Source organism: Notothenia coriiceps, unplaced genomic scaffold, assembly GCF_000735185.1.
Source record: "Notothenia coriiceps isolate Sejong01 unplaced genomic scaffold, NC01 NC01_scaffold00022052, whole genome shotgun sequence".
NCBI lineage: Eukaryota > Metazoa > Chordata > Actinopteri > Perciformes > Nototheniidae > Notothenia > Notothenia coriiceps.
In genome coordinates this window covers 18,655-37,616 of record NW_011354753.1, presented here as the reverse complement: position 1 = coordinate 37,616, position 18,962 = coordinate 18,655, and the positions used below count along the sequence as shown (strand labels likewise).

Below are 18,962 nucleotides of genomic sequence, written 5' to 3'. Positions count from 1 at the left end.
CCCACCCCCCCTTATCACCTGAATCTCCTCTAGAGCACCATTGAGTTCTTTGTAACCAAATATCTCGTGGGGAGTAGCACCTTATTTTAATTTAAAGCTACAGACCCAGAATCCGCACTTTTGAACCAGGGCTGAAACAGAGAGGTTTATGGGATGCTACAATGCATGATCTGTCTGCCTAATCCAAACACTTCAGAGACATGTTTTGTATATAACTGAGAACTATAATATATTGATGGAAAAGAGTATAATAGGGGGCCTTTCATTTGTTTCTTGTTTTCCAGGGGAATGGCGCTCCCATCGACCAACAAGGCCTTGATAACTTGGCCTATGAATACGGGAGTCAGAGTGAGCTCTACCAACCGCCCCAAACTGCCTCCAGAGCCACTCTTAAACTCCAGGGACTTTCCCCGGAGAGCCAGACCCAGACCATCGAGAGCAGGATCTGCAGCCTGGATGGAGTTCTTGCTGCCAGCTTGTCTTTAAACAGCAGCTTAGCCAAAGTGGACTATGATGCCTCCGTTATCACAACCAAAGAGATGGCTCTGGAGCTGCAGAGCATGGGATTGAGTGCTGAGTCAGCGGTGCACATTAGGGTGGAGGGGATGCACTGCCAGTCCTGTGTCCAGTCCATCGAGGGACGGATTGGTCCTCTACCTGGGGTCGGACACATCCAGGTGTCCCTTCAGGACGCCACAGCGTTGATTGTGCATCAACCTATTGTAGTTACACAAGCACAGCTGAGAGACTGCATTGAGGAGATGGGATTTGGTGCCTCTTTAATATCCCATGATGCATCTGGATATGATACTGGCTGCTGGCAGAGAGACACGCTGACTGTAGACATCTGGATTGTAGGGATGACTTGCAGCTCATGCGTGCAATCCATAGAAGGGATGATCTCTGGGGTGACGGGGGTGCGCTCCATCGCCGTGTCACTGAAGGAGGAAAAGGGAACGATAACCTTTGACCCCAGCCTGACGGAGCCGGAGCAGCTCAGGGCCGCTATCGAGGACATGGGCTTTGACGCGTCACTTGAAGGTAGGCGAAATGTCGATTTGTATTTACATTTTGTGGGTTAACCCTAAAGGCTGTTAATAAAACTTAATGCTGCCTGATTTGAGTGTGAGTACAGAGGTTTGTGTTCAGATCAGGACCATTACATTGTTATTCACATTTATTTCATAGTTACACGTTTATGCCAATATCTTGAAATTGGCCACTTGAATTGATTCATTGTTTGATTATAAAGAGGAAAAAAGGTTTTAAAAAGTCTTCCTTTGTCCAATTTACACAAACCCTGAGATGTTAATGTTACTATTCCAGAAAGAAAGAAAAAAATATATATATTTTTAATGTTAAATAAATTGCTTTTTAAAAAAACAATACTGAGTCACATTGTTTTTTTTGTTGAAAATGTAAACTTTTTGAAACAAATAATAATAACAATAGTTGAAGTATAAGATAACATCTAAGTAAAACTAAAAACTGATTTATTTATACACAAAAGCCTTTTCTCTTTAATTACTAGAAACAAACAATAGATTTCTTGTGTAACCCAGTCTTTAAGGAATAGTTGGAAATGGTTTTGGAAAGAGTTTTATTTCCTTTCATGCAAGGGTGAGATGAGGAGATGTTTCTATCATTACCAAATATAATCCAGTATCAGTTTCGGATCTCATTTATGTTTATCTGAAAGAGAGTTGTTTTTTGAAACTCAGGTCACATTGAACTCAGCTCAGAAAAGCTCCATAAAAGCACTCTTGTTCTTGTGTTCTTGTCATTGAAGCTATTTAATCCAACCAGACCACGACGTCTTGTGCATGATCATTTCTTTATTCATAACCTCTGATAACCTCTTCATTAAACCTGTCAGTGTAAAGCTTCTGAAAGAAAAGCTATCAGTAGCATCTGTATGTGTGTGTCAATATATTCCAGTACACCTTACCTCAGTTTCCCACTGATTACCGTGGAAACCAGACAAGTATGCTCTTGAGTTCTGACATGGAGGGCTCTTACACCGGCCGGGGCTTTCTTGTTGGATTTAATCAAAAAGCTTGCCAAGACGGGGAATTAACTCAGGCTGATTACGAGCAGATTCTTTAATGTTCCTTTCTCATTTCCCGTCAAGGTCGAGTTGGGTTACACGCTTTAGCTCAAAATCAGTGATAGGTGCAAATAACTAAAAGATAACTAATATAAGTTAACTATTATGTCTTGGTTGGTAATCCTTATTTAGAATAACAAGTTTTCTTACATTTTTCTAACATTGAAAAGTACTTTTATTTAACAATTTTACTGTTAAATCTGAAACTGGAAGCAACTACATCTGTCGAATGAATGAAGTGAAGGAAAAAGCGCAATGCATCGAATATATGGGTGTAGAAATATAGAGAATCAAAAACATGGAAATAATCCTGCAATTTGTTAAAGGTCCCCCATTATCCAAAATACACTTCTTCATGTCTTTTATACAACATGTGTCCCCTCTGTGTTAAGTGACTCTGAAAGTTTCAGGAACAAAGAACTCTTTTTGTCCTGATCCATTTATAAAAAACCTGTCTGAAAATCAGCTGATCAGATTTTGGCAACTTTGTGATGTCAAAATGTTTTTTGGGTTGTGTAACCATTACGGCCCGTCCACACTACAGCTTCAAAAAAAGCTTGTCGGCGGGCGTGTCTGAAGCTCGTCCAACAATCAATCACATGAATCTCCCGCCCCTGACACACAAGCAGCGGTTTGATTGGCTGGAGCTTGTACTCGCATATGATTCGATTGGCTGACGCTTCTGCCGAGGCGTCAAAAGTTGAACATTGCTCAACTTTTGCAGTGAAACGCCAGGAAAGCTCCGCTCTGCTACCCACAATTCACTTCGGCGAAAAGCGAGGCAACGTGACGTCACCCCATTCAAAGTGAATGGGCAGACGCGTTGGAAACCGTTTTTGAAGCTGTCGAAGCTGTAGTGTGGACGGGCCGTTAGCCAATAACCAACCAAGGTAACCCCCCCCCCCCACCTTATCACCTGAATCTCCTCCTAGAGCACCATGTTTGTTTTTAACCAATCACTTCTCAGAGAGGCGTGGCCAACAGCAGCTCATTAGTATTTAAAGCTACAGACACAGAATCAGCACTTTTGGAACAGGGCTGAAACAGAGGGGATTATGGGATGCTACAAGGATCTGTTTAGTGTTTCAGACACTTCAGATACATGTTTGTATATATCTGAGACCTGTAATATATTGTTGAGAAAGAGTATAATAGGAGGTCTTTAAGGATACTGAACCACTAAACGGTAAATATCTGTCTATCTACCCTCAAACATATTTCTGCCTCTGATTTTGTTCCTTTCCTGCAGACCCTGCTTCTGCAAAGAGCATCCAGGGTCAGGAAAAGTCCAGGCCAGTTTTCTTTGGACTTTCTCACCTCTCGGACTTAAAAACAACCAATAAGGCTGGAGTCAGCAATGGCGCCGGATCACAGATGGCCCCCAGAAGCGAGATTAAAGTGCAAAAATGCTTCATCTGCGTAATTGGAATGACCTGTGCTTCCTGTGTGGCCAACATTGAGAGGAACCTGCTCAAACAAAAGGGTAAAGACATGAAAGGTGATAAACAACATGCTTTTTGATGTATCTAATGTAATGCTTGACTTGTAGGAATCGTCACGGTGTTGGTGTCACTAATGGCTGGGAAGGCGGAGGTGAAATATGATTCAGAAATCATGAACGCTGCTGCTGTAACTCAGCTCATAGAAGACTTAGGATTTGGTGCCAAGCTGATAGAGGACAATGCAGTAACACACGGGAAACTGGACCTCACTGTGAGTCAACTGAGGAGAGTATCATACAACATCTTCCTGAAATATCACAAGAAAGTCACGTATTTCAATATTTTTTGACTCATAGATAACAGGAATGACATGTGCATCATGTGTGCACAACATTGAGTCCAAGCTCACCTCAACCAAAGGGATCCTCGGGGCCTCCGTGGCCCTCGCAACCAAAAAAGCTCAGATCCAGTTTGACCCGGAAGTGCTCGGAGCCCGAGATATTATCAAGATCATTCAGGTAATTATCTCTTTCAATGTTTAACCTCCTCTCATGTAAATGTATGATGTAACAGATTATATTTCTTATTCCAGAGTCTCGGTTTCGAGGCCAGTCTGGTGAAAGCAGGTTACAAAAACAACCTCGATCACACGGAAGAAATTCGACAGCAAGTATCTGGTTTGAAGTCATTGTCATAACAAGTTGAAATTGCCCAAACCTCTATTAGATGATAAAACTGTCTAACACCTGAACACCAAATCAGTTGCTTAGGAACAGCTAAACACTTTCCCAATTGTCTCCACTCCAAAAATAAATGCACTGTTAGCAAGGTATTTTAGTGGCACCTTGTGTACAAACATATACTGTACATATATACCAATACCAATCAATGCATCAGATAACTTGGAAAGCGTCATGTGAGATGTAATGTAATAACTTGACCATGTAACAAACAGTTTATTTTTGTTAATCCCTCAATTCCCATCACATTATTTAACATATTTCAGGTTGGCAAATCATTTTGATTAGGAAATGGGTTCTTAACCTTTTGTAGCTCAAAGTCCACCCTCTCTCTTTTCCTCCATACCCAAATCTCTAAAAACGGGAGTAAGACAGCTGATCCAGATTTGCTGCCGATGTGACGTAATATCGGAAATGTGGACCCACGACCCTATCTGAAAAGTATCTGAAATGTGCAACGTTTTGCAAGTAATATGGTCTTTGTTTACATTAGAAGGCAACGCCAACACTCAGAGCTAACGCTGTGCTGGAGAGAATATGTGTAAAAAAGCAGGAAATAAAAAGGTAAACCCGCAAGAGAAAAATAATTTGAGCTCCATACTGTTTCAGAAATAATCCTTGATGTGGTTTTGAACATGATATGGCGTTTCATCACGGCACGGAGTATCTGCCGGTAGAAATCTGAGCAGGCCTAACTTTTTTTTTAAAGCTAAGGACCCAGAATCAGCACTTTAGTAACAAGGCTGAAATAGAGGGGTATGAGGCATGGCTTCAATGGGTGACCTGTTTGGCATTTTGAGCAAAACACTTCATAGACATGTTTTTTTATATATCTGAGACCTATAATATATGCCTACAAATAGTTTAATAGGTAAGCTTTAAAAAAAATGGTAAACATGTAAATCAACAGAAATCAGAGCGCAGGGAGCAGATAATACACGAGGAAAAGGATTTCTCTTCTCTCCACAAGTGACTCATTTCTCTGCAGGTGGAAGGGCTCCTTCCTGCTCAGCATGGTGTTCGGCCTGCCTGTGATGGGGCTGATGATCTACATGATGGTGATGGACAGCCAGCACCAGGAGCACGGAGGCTCCATGCCCGAGGAGCAGAACCTGCTGCCTGGCCTCTCCCTGCTTAACCTGGCCTTCTTCCTGCTCTGCACTCCTGTACAGGTTAGGGATCTGTTCAAGAGCTTTGGGTTTTATTCTTAGGTGCTTCTTTTCTGTATTAATGACATTGTGACCTCTCACTAAACAAAGACTACGACACCACTGTTGTGCGATAACACTAATGGGCAATATAGTTCAAATGATTATTATAACTGGCTGCCTTCTTAATCAAGAATGTGTAAGAAATTCTGTGCAATATAATATATGGTAAGATATACTTTATTGATCCCAAATTGGGAAATGTTTTCGTTGCAGCAGTATGTAAAAGATAATACATAATATAAAAGTGTGACATTATTTACATTTAGCTTGCAAGCATGGCATAGTAAATTAAATATAAATGTGAAATGTACAGTGAGAAGTTATAAGTCCAGTTGGGTGTGGGTGGGGCTATCCATGATTGACAACAGTTTGTTTAGTGTCCTCTATAATCCCATATATACTTTTACCTCTAGTATCTAGCTTCCACCACACTACATTCTACATGTTACACTTCATTTATTTTATACATACTGCTGCTGTTCCTACTTTTCTACCATATGTGTACTTTGTAATTCAAATATATTTTAATGTTAATTCGTACATGCATGCCCATTGTCTAAAAGTGTTTTATTTTACGTCTCTATCTCCACTTTTTCTGTAGCAACGTTGAAACATTTGTAAATCTATTTAATGTGTTTTTTCCCCTGCAGATCTTTGGAGGCAGATACTTTTACATCCAGGCGTATCGCTCGTTAAAACACCGCACAGCCAACATGGACGTGCTAATCGTGTTAGCCACCTCCATCGCCTACCTGTACTCCTGTGTGGTGCTCGTTGTCGCCATGGCTGAGCGAGCAGGCCAGAGCCCCGTCACATTCTTCGACACCCCTCCTATGCTGTTTGTCTTCATCGCTCTGGGCCGATGGCTAGAAAACGTTGCAAAAGTAAAAATCATATATATATTTGCTTTTTTTAATTCTCTATTTTCTTTTAGTTTTAACTTAAATGTATTTTTCAAAGGCATACTTCAATGTAAAAGTGTCAGCTAAATGCTATGTAATGTAATGTAAAGGTTTTTTGTCAGTGTAGAATATTGTAATTTAGTATTATATCGTAAAAATATGAAACCAAGAAAATATTCTTAAAAATCTGTCATTTATTGTTGATAAAACTGCTGCGTGTTTAAAGATTTTAAAACTTCAGTATAATTCTGCAACCATTAATACCAGATACAGAAATAGTTTCTAAGAACAAATTTCCCACAAACCCTTGCTGTTTTATCTGACATTTGCTTGACATGTTGTTTCTCCATTTTTAGAGTAAAACCTCAGAGGCTTTGGCCAAATTAATGTCCCTTCAAGCCACTGATGCCACTGTGGTCACTTTGGGACCGGACCACTCCATCATCAGGTGGGATACTTAAGAGGAAATAAATGAAAATGTAGTCTTAATGCATTTGAACTGTAAGTTGGTGTTTATGCCTCAGCGAGGAACAGGTGCCGGTGGAGCTGGTCCAGCGGGGGGACATTGTGAAAGTGGCCCCTGGAGGAAAGTTCCCCGTTGATGGGAAAGTGATCGAGGGAAGTTCCATGGCAGATGAGTCCCTGATCACAGGTACGGGTGGTAGATTTATGTTCTGATGGTGGAGGAATGTGTTTACAAATCGCTGCATGTGTGTAGCTTTTAGGAATGGATGCAAGCCTTAATTATCAAGTTTATTATTTAGTTTTATTATAAACTCGTAAAAGCAATGCTTTCAACTTGTCAAAGTGTTGGTTTCAGCTTCCTGGTGGTTACTGATGTCAAACAAATGCAGGATTACTTTAGTTGTTGTTATTGTTTGTTTGTGTGTGTTTTTTGTAAATGAAAAAAAACATTTGTACATACAATCAGTACATACCACTGTCTCATTTGTATGCATATATTTAGCTTTCCATTTCTAAATGACAAACACTGGTTATGCATTGTCGAAACGCAATAAAAAGATTTTTGATCTAAAACACATGCAGCAAACATTTTAGCAAGAATGAATAGCTTTTGGAGCTTTCTTTTCATGTATAAATACATATGTATAGCAATCCTGCTCCTTTTGTTTTAATGTACTGTAAAATCAATAATTGCATTTAAAAATGATTTGAATGGATGCATTAGCTGACCACATTTACCTCCAAAGCCATTAGGGACATAAAGTTGGATTCAAAAGAGATTTCATAATAAAGTAAAAAGTTCTGAATTTGTAATGAGGATGTTTGCCCCTTGTCTTTCTATCAGGGGAGCCGATGCCGGTCAGTAAGAAGGTGGGCAGTTTGGTGATCGCCGGCTCCATCAACGCTCACGGAGCTCTGCTGGTGGAGGCCACACACGTCGGAGCAGACACAACCCTGTCTCAAATCGTTAAACTGGTGGAAGAAGCCCAAACCTCAAAGGTTAGAGGCAACTATATTTCCAGATTGTCATCAATTCAACTACCAATGAAGTTATTCCAGCTTTTTTAAGTGATTTTTCTTTCAATTCAGCCAATTTTACAAAGGAAAACAAAACACTTGCTGCTTTAACTGCATATATCCTTCATATGACTCCCTAAAGAGCAACTTGCAGGTTAGAGACCCCTGTGAATAAATGTGTAGGAAAATGATACAGAAATATACACTACAGTGACATCTGGCGTCGTTTTTGTAAGACATTTTTACTTCCGCATAAAAAACTGACGGACATCCCGGGGCAAAGCAGAAGCCGAGAAGGGGGACTCGGGCGGACGGCCCGGGGGCAAAGCAGAGGCCGAGAAGGGGGACTCAGGCGGATGGCCCGGGGGCAAAGCAGAGGTCGAGAAGGGGGACTCGGGCGGACGGCCCGGGGACAAGGTAGAGGCCAAGAAGGGGGACTCGTGCGGACGGCCCGGGGGAACAGCAACAGAGCAGGGAATTCCGCGGCGGGGCCGAAGACAGGGGTGAAGGCCTCGTCGGGGTAAATTAGGGGGCCGGACTCGAGGGAGAAGGCAGCGGCTGGGAAAGTCAGGGAGCCGGGCTCGAGGGCGAAGGCCGCGGCTGGGGAACTCAGGGGGCCGGGCTCGAGGGCGAAGGCTGCGGATGGGGAACTCAGGGGGCCGGGCACAAGGACGGGCAGGAAGGCAGTGCCGGGACAGCTCCGGAGAACGGGCAGGAAGGCAGCGCCGGGACAGCTCCGGAGGACGTGCAGGAAGAGTCCTTAGGCCGCGATGGGGCCCCTCCGGGGTCAGCTGGATCGCTGGAGCAGGAGCACAGGAATCAGGAGCACTGGGAGCTGGGGATGGCGGGACAGGAACCGGTGTTGGCCGGACAGGAACCGGTGTCGGCCGTACAGGAACAGGAGCCGTCGGGACGGGTGCAGACGGAACCCACGATGGGACAGGCACAGACGGGACCTTGGACAGAACATGGGTTGGTGTCGACTGGACCCCAGACGGAACAAGGGCTGGTGTCGACGGGACCGCCGTCGGAACAGGACACGGTGTCGGCGGAATAGGCGTCAGCAGGACCCCCAACAGAACTGGACATGGTGTAGGCGGGACCCCCAGCGGGTCAGGATCTGGTGGCAGCGGGACCTCTGACTAAACAGGATTCGGAGCTGGCTGGACCTCCGACGGAGCAGGTTTTGGCGGGACCCCGGGCAGGACAGGTGTCGGCGGGACCCCCAACAGGTCAGGGCACGGAGTTGTCATGACTCCCAGCGGAACCCCCAACGAAATAGGAAAAGGAGTTGGCAGGACAACCCGGCGAGACAGGTGACGGCGGGACCCTCAACGGAACAGGACACAGAGTTGGCAGGACCCCCTGCGGAACCCCCAACGGACCAGGAAATGGGGTTGGCAGGACCCCCGGCAGAACAGTAGTCGCAGGGACCCCCAACGAGACAGGACACGGGGTTGGCTGGACCCCCGGCAGGATATTAGTCGGCGGGACCCCCAAAGGGACAAGACAAGGGGTTGGCAGGACCCCCGGTAGAACAGTAGTCGGCGGGACCCCCAACGAGACAGGACATGGTGTTGGCAGGACCCCCAGCGAAACAGGTGTTGGCTGGAACCCCAACGGCACAGGACATGGAGTTGGAAGGACCCCCGACGAAACAGGTGACGGCTGGACCCCCAACGGCACAGGACATGGAGTTGGCAGGACCCCCAGCAGAACCCCCAACGGAACAAAGCATGGAGTTGGGACTTGAGAAGGGACTTGAGAGGGGGCTTGAGAAGAGACTAGAGAGGGGATTAGATAAAGGACTTGGAAAGGGACTTGAGTAAGGACTTGAGAAGGGACTAGAGAAGAGAGAAGAGAAGGGAGAAGAGACTAGAGAAGAGACTAGAGTAGGGACTAGAGTAGGGACTTGGAAAGGGACTAAAGGAGGGACTAGAGGAGGGACTTGAGTAGGGACTAGAGATGGGACTTGTGATGGGACTAGAGAGGGGACTTGAGAAGAGACTTGAGAAGGGACTAGAGGAGGGACTTGAGGAGGGTCTAGAGGAGGGACTTGAGTAGGGACTAGAGATGGGACTTGTGATGGGACTAGAGAGGGGACTTGAGAAGGGACTTGAGAAGCGACTAGAGCAGGGACTTCAGAAGGGACTTGAGAAGGGACTTGAGGAGGGACTAGAGGAGGGACCAAGGCTGCTGGGGCCGGAACCAGGGCCTGAACCATGGCTTCTGGGGCTGGGACCATTGCTGCTGGGGCCGGTACTGGAGCCGGAACCATGGCTTCTGGGACTGGGACCATGGCTGCTGGGGCTGGGACCATGGCTGCTGGGGCCGGAACCAGGGCCTGAACCATAGCTGCTGGGGCCGGTACTGGAGCCGGAACCATGGCTGCAGGGGCCGGTACTGAAATCCTGGCCTTGCGTTTCCTTTCATGCTGGCTTGAAGCCTTGCGGAAGCTCAGAGGTCCTCCAAAGGCCAGACGAGACCCAGCGAAAGGGTCCACGAAAGGAGCCTTGTTGGGAACTGTGACAGGCAGGGGGCTAGCATGCCTGGGGCTAGCAGGCCAGGAAACAGGTTTGACCTCAAAGCTACCAATAAGGTCCTCCACCCACTCTGGTAGTAACTCCCTTAACCAGGGCCTTGAGGTTATTCTTGGCGTGCCGTAGAGATGATAGACTGCCTTTCCTCTCTACTGGAGGCATATCGACAGTCATTTTTTAAGCACCTTAAATTGTACATCACCTCTGCTGGGTCCATGTTTGGTTAGAGTGAAGTGAGTAAAGCAGGCAGGACCCAAATGCAGATTTAACAGAAAATTCCTTTATTTCAAGGCTACAAGATACAGAGCTGAACTCTCTCCCCCCGTGAACACAGTCAACCACAAGAAAAACCAGAACTTAAATGCACACAAGACTAATCACACAAACAAGACACAGGTGAGGAGGGAGGAGAAAACACAGGGGCACAAGGTGACACAATCGGGTAATCAGACAGAAGGGAACACAGAGACAGTCGTCGACGGCCGTTATTCAATGTCGTCGGCCCCAGAGTCTCTGCTAGGCGGCGTGCCTCTACCAGGGAAGGTGTCGCTGCGTGTAGGGGCCAGCGCCTCAGGGGTAAATCGCAGGGCGGCCAGGAAGAACCGGTCAGCTTCTTCGGCTAAAGCGCGGGGCTCCACACTAGCCGTGTTAGCGAGCGCAGCCTGGACATGCAGCCGCATGTCCCGAAGAAACAGCTCCATGAAAAAGAAGTTGGGCTCTTCCGTACCTAGGAGGTCGTGTATCGTCTCCATGTGGTCGGAAGGCTTGCTGCCTCCGAGTGCCGAAACAACGCGGGAATGGCGAGCGACTTCCCTGGCCATTCCGCGGAAGGCGCACCGAGCCTCAGACTGTGTGCACGAGACAGCCACGGACGTCTCCAAAAAACTGCGTTTCTAGCCATGTTCGGTCCAGTCTCGGAAACTTCTGCGAGACTTACGTCAGGGTCACCAGTGTAGTGCCGAGAGAAGGGAGTCGGAGGCGGTGCATCGAAGGTGCAAAGTTTGTTTTATTGAGCAGCAGAAAACCACATGTTGCCGGCTTGAAGTCCAGGAAGAGAAGGGGAGAAGAGAAAGGAGGGCACACAGTAGGTACACAGGAGGTGCAGTCAACATGTGTGTCCGAGCGGAACAATACCCCCAACCTGTAGTTCCATGAGTGAATTATGATAAACAGTGGTCACTACAATATCCATTTTCTTAGTGTGTTAGCATGCTAATGGATAACTGTTGCTGGTTTATAGAGCATTGAATGGTTTAGGCCCAAAATACATCTGATCTTCTTCTAAATTATGAACCATCCAGATCTCTCAGGTCTTCTGGCACTGGTCTGCTTTCTGTCCCCAGAGTCAGAACTAAAATGGAGAAGCAGCTTTCAGTTATTATGCTCCAAACATCTGGAACAAACTCCCAGAAACCTGCAGGTCCGTTGCAACTCTGACTACTTTTAAATCCAGGCTGAAGACTCTTCTTGTTGCTGCTGCTTTTAATTGATATATTCATATCTTAAACTGCACTGTAACTTTTATTCATGTATTTGATACATTAGCTTANGGAAAACTCTCATGTCAGGGTTACTTGAGTGAGTGACATGCAGGCTCTGCATGCACAGCAACAACCACAATCAAATCTCCAAAGCAAACGGACCCCGTGATTAAAGGTAAAAACACTGAATAAAGTAGTTTCATGTGTTTCTCCAGGGCAGTTCGGCGCTGCTAACCGAGCTAGCTCAGCTTGTTGCTCTGATCCAGACGTCCATGACTAAAATCCTTAATCCGGTTAAATATAGTTAAAAAAATACCAATTGTATAGCATTAAAGTTCCAGAAAGGATGGTTTGCGGGGGAAAAAACAGTATTTTCTTCAATTCCTGTATGTTTTCATATCGCAATATATATCGCAGGGGGGGGAAAAAAATCGCAATGTCAGTTTTCTCCAATATCGTACAGCCCTAGCCTACATGTTGTGAAAATGATGTAATGCACTGTGTCTAATGCTACAATTATTTCTTATTATTGATGAATTTACTGATTGTTCTATCATCAATAATATTTAGCAAATGTCAAAAATAAATTGAAAATGTTTATCAAAACTTCCCAGTTTTTTTAAGGTAACACTGTCACTTTGTTGAGGAGTAAACCACTGCAAGCTAGGTGTTTCAGGCAACAGGGAGTGTGTGGGAGAGAAACTCCCTCTGGAGGAAACTTTGGGATTATAGCCTTTGCAGATCATTTCCATGTATACAAACCTATATAAAACACTACAGGAAAAGAAAAACTCCAAAAAGCCTAATAGGGCCCTTTTTAAAACAAATGCATTTAGATTTTGGGTTTCTGATCTGGTAGCAATGAATCTGACCATGCTCTGTGTGTTTGTGTTTCTGTGTGCGTCTCTGAGCAGAAGTTCATTGAGTTTGAGGACACTCATGAACAGGATAAGAAAGACCTGCAGAACCACGTGGACCGAATGGAGTCCCACTCGCGGCAACTGGAACTCAAGATCAAAAACTACGCAGACCAGAGTAAGCACAAACACAACGCACACACACACAGCTACTTCCCTGCACATTCAATTTGATGATTTATAAAATACCATATAGCTCTCAATACAACCACTGTTCTCCATTGAAGAAACATTTCATTTTCTCCCCTCTGCTTTTGAGGTTTTCTTTACTCTCTTTCTTCACTTGTTTGATGTTCCACATGGCTTGTTATGATTACTTTGTCTCTGCATGCACACACACACACACACACACACACACACACACACACACACACACACACACACACACTTCTACAACTGTACGTACTCACACTCTCCCTCGAGTGTAACAGTAATGGGATTATATGATTTCTGTTATTCAAGTCCTCCTAATGCCACAGTGCATCACCGCCCATCTTATTGGTAGATTAAAGAATGGAGGCAAAGTGATTGGCTCACACAATATGTCTTCTTAGAAAGAGTGGATTCACACAATGACCGGTCAGTCCAGTGCCTAGTGACAGAGCGACACAAAAAGCTGCTTAAAAATGTGTATTTTTTCACACAAAGCTGTCAAAGTGAAGGAAATGCCAGCATTACTTTCTTCCATTGTGAAGCAGAGCAGCCATAAGTAGCTGAGGGTTTGTCTGTTCTGAAGAATAAGATCCTTGAATCTACACGTTCATGTACTGAGTGCTCAATCCACCCTCTGCCACTCCCATTGAGTAGTCAATCATTCATTACTGTATGGTGCAGCACGTCAGCTTCGTGCGTCCTGAGGCATCGAGGACAGAGTCCACATCTGATGAAGGACAATCAGATTTATTAGGCACAGAAAAGACCAATCATTTACCAGTTTAGTTTTTTGGGATGTGTAATTAAATTCATGTTTTACTGCACTCCCATTGGGCACAATCTCAATTTGTGTCATTATCTGTTCCGTGGGATCAGAGATTGTGCCTGATGTTGAGTTATTTTGGGATATAGGACGCTGCTTTGTATAACAGATGAATTGAATCACAGTGAGGCCCTTCTAATGGCTTATGAGACAGCAGTAACGCTTCATCATGTTATCCTCTGACCAAGTAAAAGGCATTCAATAATCTGATGAGGAAGATTTAAACATAGATACACATCTCACCCTTTTGGCTTCCCAGAAGATTTGTAACATCAGGTTGAATGGACTTTCATGGATAATCAGGGAAATCACACTGTTGGCTTTTCTATGGACTTGTATTACAAATCGAAACATCTTTCAGTGTTAAACAGCTTTTTAGGGTAAATTAATTATTCATTAAATCAATATCATTGGCTTAATGTTCAGCAGCACATTCAGCTTCTCCACTCAGTGATTTGCCAAACGTGCACAGCACTAATGCGAACACACAGGAGGGATTAGTCTCCACTGTGTAAATCCTTCCTTACGTCACTTCAATGCATGTCTCCATCCCGGGGTAAGGCCAAAATACACACATAGGCAATACATCCTCACACGACGTGCAGAAGCTTTAGCTGCTGTAATTGATAGTATCCAGCCTTCATGCTGTATATCCGACTGTCGCAGTAGCTCTCCGCGTGGCTTAGGCTAGACCTGACGTGTTAATAAGGGATTAGGGTTCTTTTCATTTCACAAGTGAGCCCAACATTGAAACCCATTTGAGTAAGATTACCCCCTCTGCCTTTCCCAGTCCCTTCATGGTAGAGCAGACTTTTGCAAGTGGGATATGCACTTACATAGGGGACAGAGGGGGGAATCAGCATCTCTAAAGCTCATTATTTGTCATGTATAAACTTTATGTTATGTTATGGTTTAATCTGCCACGTCACAAAATGACTGGGCAAGAAAGAATCTTTAACATAACCCCTTTTTTAAAACGGTGCATATGACACTTTTGGTTTGTGTACAAACAAGATAATGATGTATTATTTTAATTGAACAATAGTTCATAGACAAAGTATGATCCTTGTCATGTGCCTTGTAAATGAGTCAGCCTATCCTGACCTGTGTTGTGTTCTGTCTCAGTTGCCAGGTTAGAAGAACGGGAATTGGAGCTAAAGAAAGAATTCAACTCCCTGCATCAGCGACACACAGAGGTGAGGACAAAGAACAAAAGAAAATAAATGTTGCCGAGTTGTAATTATTGAGCACCTCCATCAACTGTGTCCTCTGGATCTTTGCTTTGACTTCTGCAGATGATCCATAACTATATGGAGCATGTAGAGAGGATCAAACTGCAGCAGATAAGTGAGACTTCAGAGTCAAGCGCTGTCGGCAGAGTCAGGTAAGGCCGCATTAGATACTGATGTTTTTATGCTTCATATTGGATGGATGGTAGAGATGGGGAAGCTAACAAGTCAAATACTTGCTAACCTCATGAAGACGGTTATACAATTAGAGAGTTGGTTGTGGGAGTTGTAAAATACTTTGCATTGACGATGCATCACAATATCCATTTTTGTTTTTAATTACAAATAAAGAAGAGGCTTTAGCTGATGTGATGCTTCCCTATTTGTTTTTTTTGTACCAACTTGGAAATATCTGAAAAAAAATGTTGTTGACATGGACATCTTTTTCATAAATGCTCTGTAAAATAAATGCTCTGCTTTTCAGGATGAACCCTTTCTGTCATGGCTCACCACATACAAGCCAAACCTGTGAACAAGTTAATGTCAATTTGTAGTAGAACTTATTTTTGGGGGCGCTCAAATAATTTTTCACAATTATGTTTCACTATTGAATACGTTTGTACCAATTTTCCAGTTTAGTTCCAGCAGGAGAAAGCATAGTTTTACATTAAATAGTGTTGAGTATACATATATTTTTTCAAAGTTTATAAAAAGTTAAGTTTACCCGTAAAAGAAAACAACCTGCAAATCAAAACACTCATGTCCCTCCAGGAAAGATCGGCCTCTTTCGTTGTGCGTCTTCCCGTCTGCTGGCGGCGCGCCTGTGCTGACCCCCAACCCGCAGGCCAGAGCAGAGACCCCGGGCACCGAGGGCTGGAAGTTCACCGACCCAGCGCGCTCCAACGCCAGCCTCAAGGTGAGTGTGAAATTATGACTTATTCTAGTGTTTCTCTTTTCCGCAAGGAGTTCATTACTGCCTGCATCAGACTAGTTGAGAGCAGCCTGAAAACTGCAGGGATTTCAGATTAAACATGAACTCCAGATATGCAGTTTAGTAGACTGAAAGATAAATGATTTACTGTATCCCCCTCCTTATCTGTGGTCCAGGGTATCAGATGTGCCTCCTTTCCGGTGAGACGTTGAATTCTGATTGTCCTCTCTAAACTATCATGATATTGAATACAAAATAAATAAATATGCATTACATTTTTTCATCCCTTAATATTAACTACTACCTGAACCCTCGCATCATTTAGCAGTTTGATCAAAATGAGCAACATACAATACAAACATGTAAAGAACATGGTTATGTTGTGGCGATCCAGCACTCGCAACAGGAAAGAATGAAACAGAGAGGAATCAATAAAACACAAACATAGATATAGCTGATCAGTAATTATTATTTAACAAACAATAATGGGGAGTACATCACCTGCTGCCACAGCAGCCAATCGCGGAACTGCCCCCCCCAAGACCAGAAAGATCTCATGTGCTTTATACATGTAAAACCATAGACTGTATATAGTGTAAAACACACACAAACACACTCTTGAAACGGCATACGTGGCAGAGATGTTCCAACCTTATGCAGTCATATATGTTGCATCCTCTGAGTGCTACATGATCCCAGATTTCATGACCTTATTTAGCAGCTACCACACATGCCAATGTATACAACTGCTGGTGAAGGGTTTCAGCTGATTGCCTATAGATGGGCCTCCTTCCAGCAAACCAAATGAACAACACACCGTCCACTATACTGTAGCTTATACCATGTGACATTAATGAGAAATACGCTGTAATAAACATTCTGCTATAACACTCCCTCCTTTTAGTAATTAAGGTCACACAATCAAAAATAATTATTATTACAAGTAACCTACTGAGTTCCGCCCTCGAAAGCCCAAAACAACTTTCTGAAAAACATTTATCAATGGGTAATCATTTTACTCAAGGTAGAAGCCACAGGTACTGTACCTACTCACAAATAGCCTAAAAAACATATTTTTGATTATAACACAAAAAGTGGAAGAAAAGACAATTGCGCTAATCTACTCTACTTAAATGGAAAATCATTTAAAAAAAACTCAGTATGCTTAAGAGGAAAAAATCTATTTGTCCCATTGAAGTTTAACAAACTTACATACATAACCTAATAACAAAGTAACATGCAATTTAATACTCGATTATACATAATAAAAAATCTTCCAAAACACTTATAGCAAGATGTAACTGGCGTACACTCGTTCTGCTTCTCTTATATTGTCCAGTAAACACTTCTTCAGGGTGTGCACGTTCCGATCTCCATGCGTAGCCTTTAGATGGAATATTTATCTTAGCCTTCATGCTGTAATGTCCCATCTCGTAGCAAAAAACCCCTTGATGACATCTGAAGCAACATCATTACCATTTGAATTCGATGGAACTGTAGTCAGAAACTGAGGCTTCTGTAAAAGAACAGTTAACGGTAGATCTTCTATATGTTCTCTGGAGCAGTGGTTCTCAAATGGGGGTACGCGGACCCCTAGGGGTACGTTGGAGTACTGCAGGGGGTACGTGAGATTTATGTTATGTTAATGAAAAAAACAAACATAATTAATGCATTTACACAAACTACTAATAGTAGATTAACTACTTTATTCAAGTGTTTACAGTAATTCTGGATAATAAAATGGGAAAAGTAAACGGGGTGCTCTCTTTTCCTCTCCCTCTCCTGACAGCCCGTCAGTCTCCTGCGGCAGTGAACCTGTCTAACCGGCCTAAGTGACCCGACAGTAAAGAACAAATATATTTATAACTAGTTTAGCTAGTTCCAGAGAGATGAAATAGCTAAGTGTTTTAGGTCTAACTCTTAGTATATTTTGCTCGGCTCAACGGTCCGTCACAGCGGCGGAGCTGTGATCATGCAGAGCTGCGTGTTCTCCGTCAGCAGCAGCTGAACTGATCTCTCTCTCGCGTCCGGTTATACTTCACTCGCATATATGTCCAAATCTATCAGATCTAGCTAGTTCTAGTTAATTATATGACTGCCTACTTTTCAAAGGACCTAAACAATAAGCGTGTGGCCGCAAAGTTTAGCGCAGCATTATGTTGATATGAGGGGTCAAAATCCCATGCTCAGAAAATGCTCATATATTTTTTTCTCTTCATTCCCCATGCCCCAAAATAAATAAATAAATAGATATACCAATTTTAGGAAAAGTAAGAAAGTTTGAGCAGTGTGGGTTTTATATTAACAGAGTTACACATATTTCAAAAAGCGAAGTGTAATCAGTGGCCTTCCTGTCAGAATGACAAAGGTCCTCAGTGAAGCACAAGCCCATGTTTCTCACTATATTGTACAACTTATTAAAAAGATCAGTTCAATGCAACTAATGTTGTCTTAGTGTTATTGCATGATGATAAAATTGCTTTGCCATGAATTTAGTGATGGATTGTAAACATTTTAAATGTAGCATTTAAGTGTTTCTCAATTACAAGGTTGTTGTTTTAATAAATCAGACACTGATGGTGCAGCGCTACTGTACCTCTTTTTATAGGCTATTTTTTCCTTAACAAAGTTTTTGCGCTGATCAGGGGGCACTTGGCTGAATTTCTTTTCAAAGGGGGAACATGATTGAAAAAGGTTTGAGAACCACTGCTCTAGGGAACACTGGACCTCCTTTAGGGAACACTCTTGTTTTTTTTTTTTCCTTTTTAAAGTTACTTTTTAGTCTTTCTTTTCCTATAGACTCTCGATAAAACCCATACTAATGCTACAGTAGGGGCACCACCCGAATATGCCTACCTTTCATTTGCCACTTCAGCTGGTTAGATTTTAGGTTTTGAAATGGTTCTTTGTGTTTTATAGGGGGAGTGCACCTATGGGACCTGCAGGACCGGTGCTTGGTGGAGGGAAGTACCAAGGGTGACCCAGGCTTCTACACCATCCACTC

General features: G+C 43.5%; 1 protein-coding gene across 1 annotated transcript in view; it reads left to right on the top strand.

Annotated features, from left to right (window-relative positions):
- Positions 1–18,962, top strand: part of LOC104953658 (copper-transporting ATPase 2-like) — a gene marked incomplete at its 3' end in the record, with an annotated part of 39,925 nt that overhangs the window by 3,730 nt on the left and 17,233 nt on the right. The window contains exons 2-11 of the mRNA XM_010780628.1: positions 285–1,041; positions 3,357–3,590; positions 3,657–3,820; positions 3,906–4,067; positions 4,142–4,215; positions 5,278–5,461; positions 6,151–6,384; positions 6,759–6,850; positions 6,927–7,054; positions 7,712–7,866. Coding sequence (XP_010778930.1) covers positions 285–1,041; positions 3,357–3,590; positions 3,657–3,820; positions 3,906–4,067; positions 4,142–4,215; positions 5,278–5,461; positions 6,151–6,384; positions 6,759–6,850; positions 6,927–7,054; positions 7,712–7,866 — 2,184 coding nt within the window. The remainder of the gene's footprint in view (positions 1–284; positions 1,042–3,356; positions 3,591–3,656; positions 3,821–3,905; positions 4,068–4,141; positions 4,216–5,277; positions 5,462–6,150; positions 6,385–6,758; positions 6,851–6,926; positions 7,055–7,711; positions 7,867–18,962) is intronic.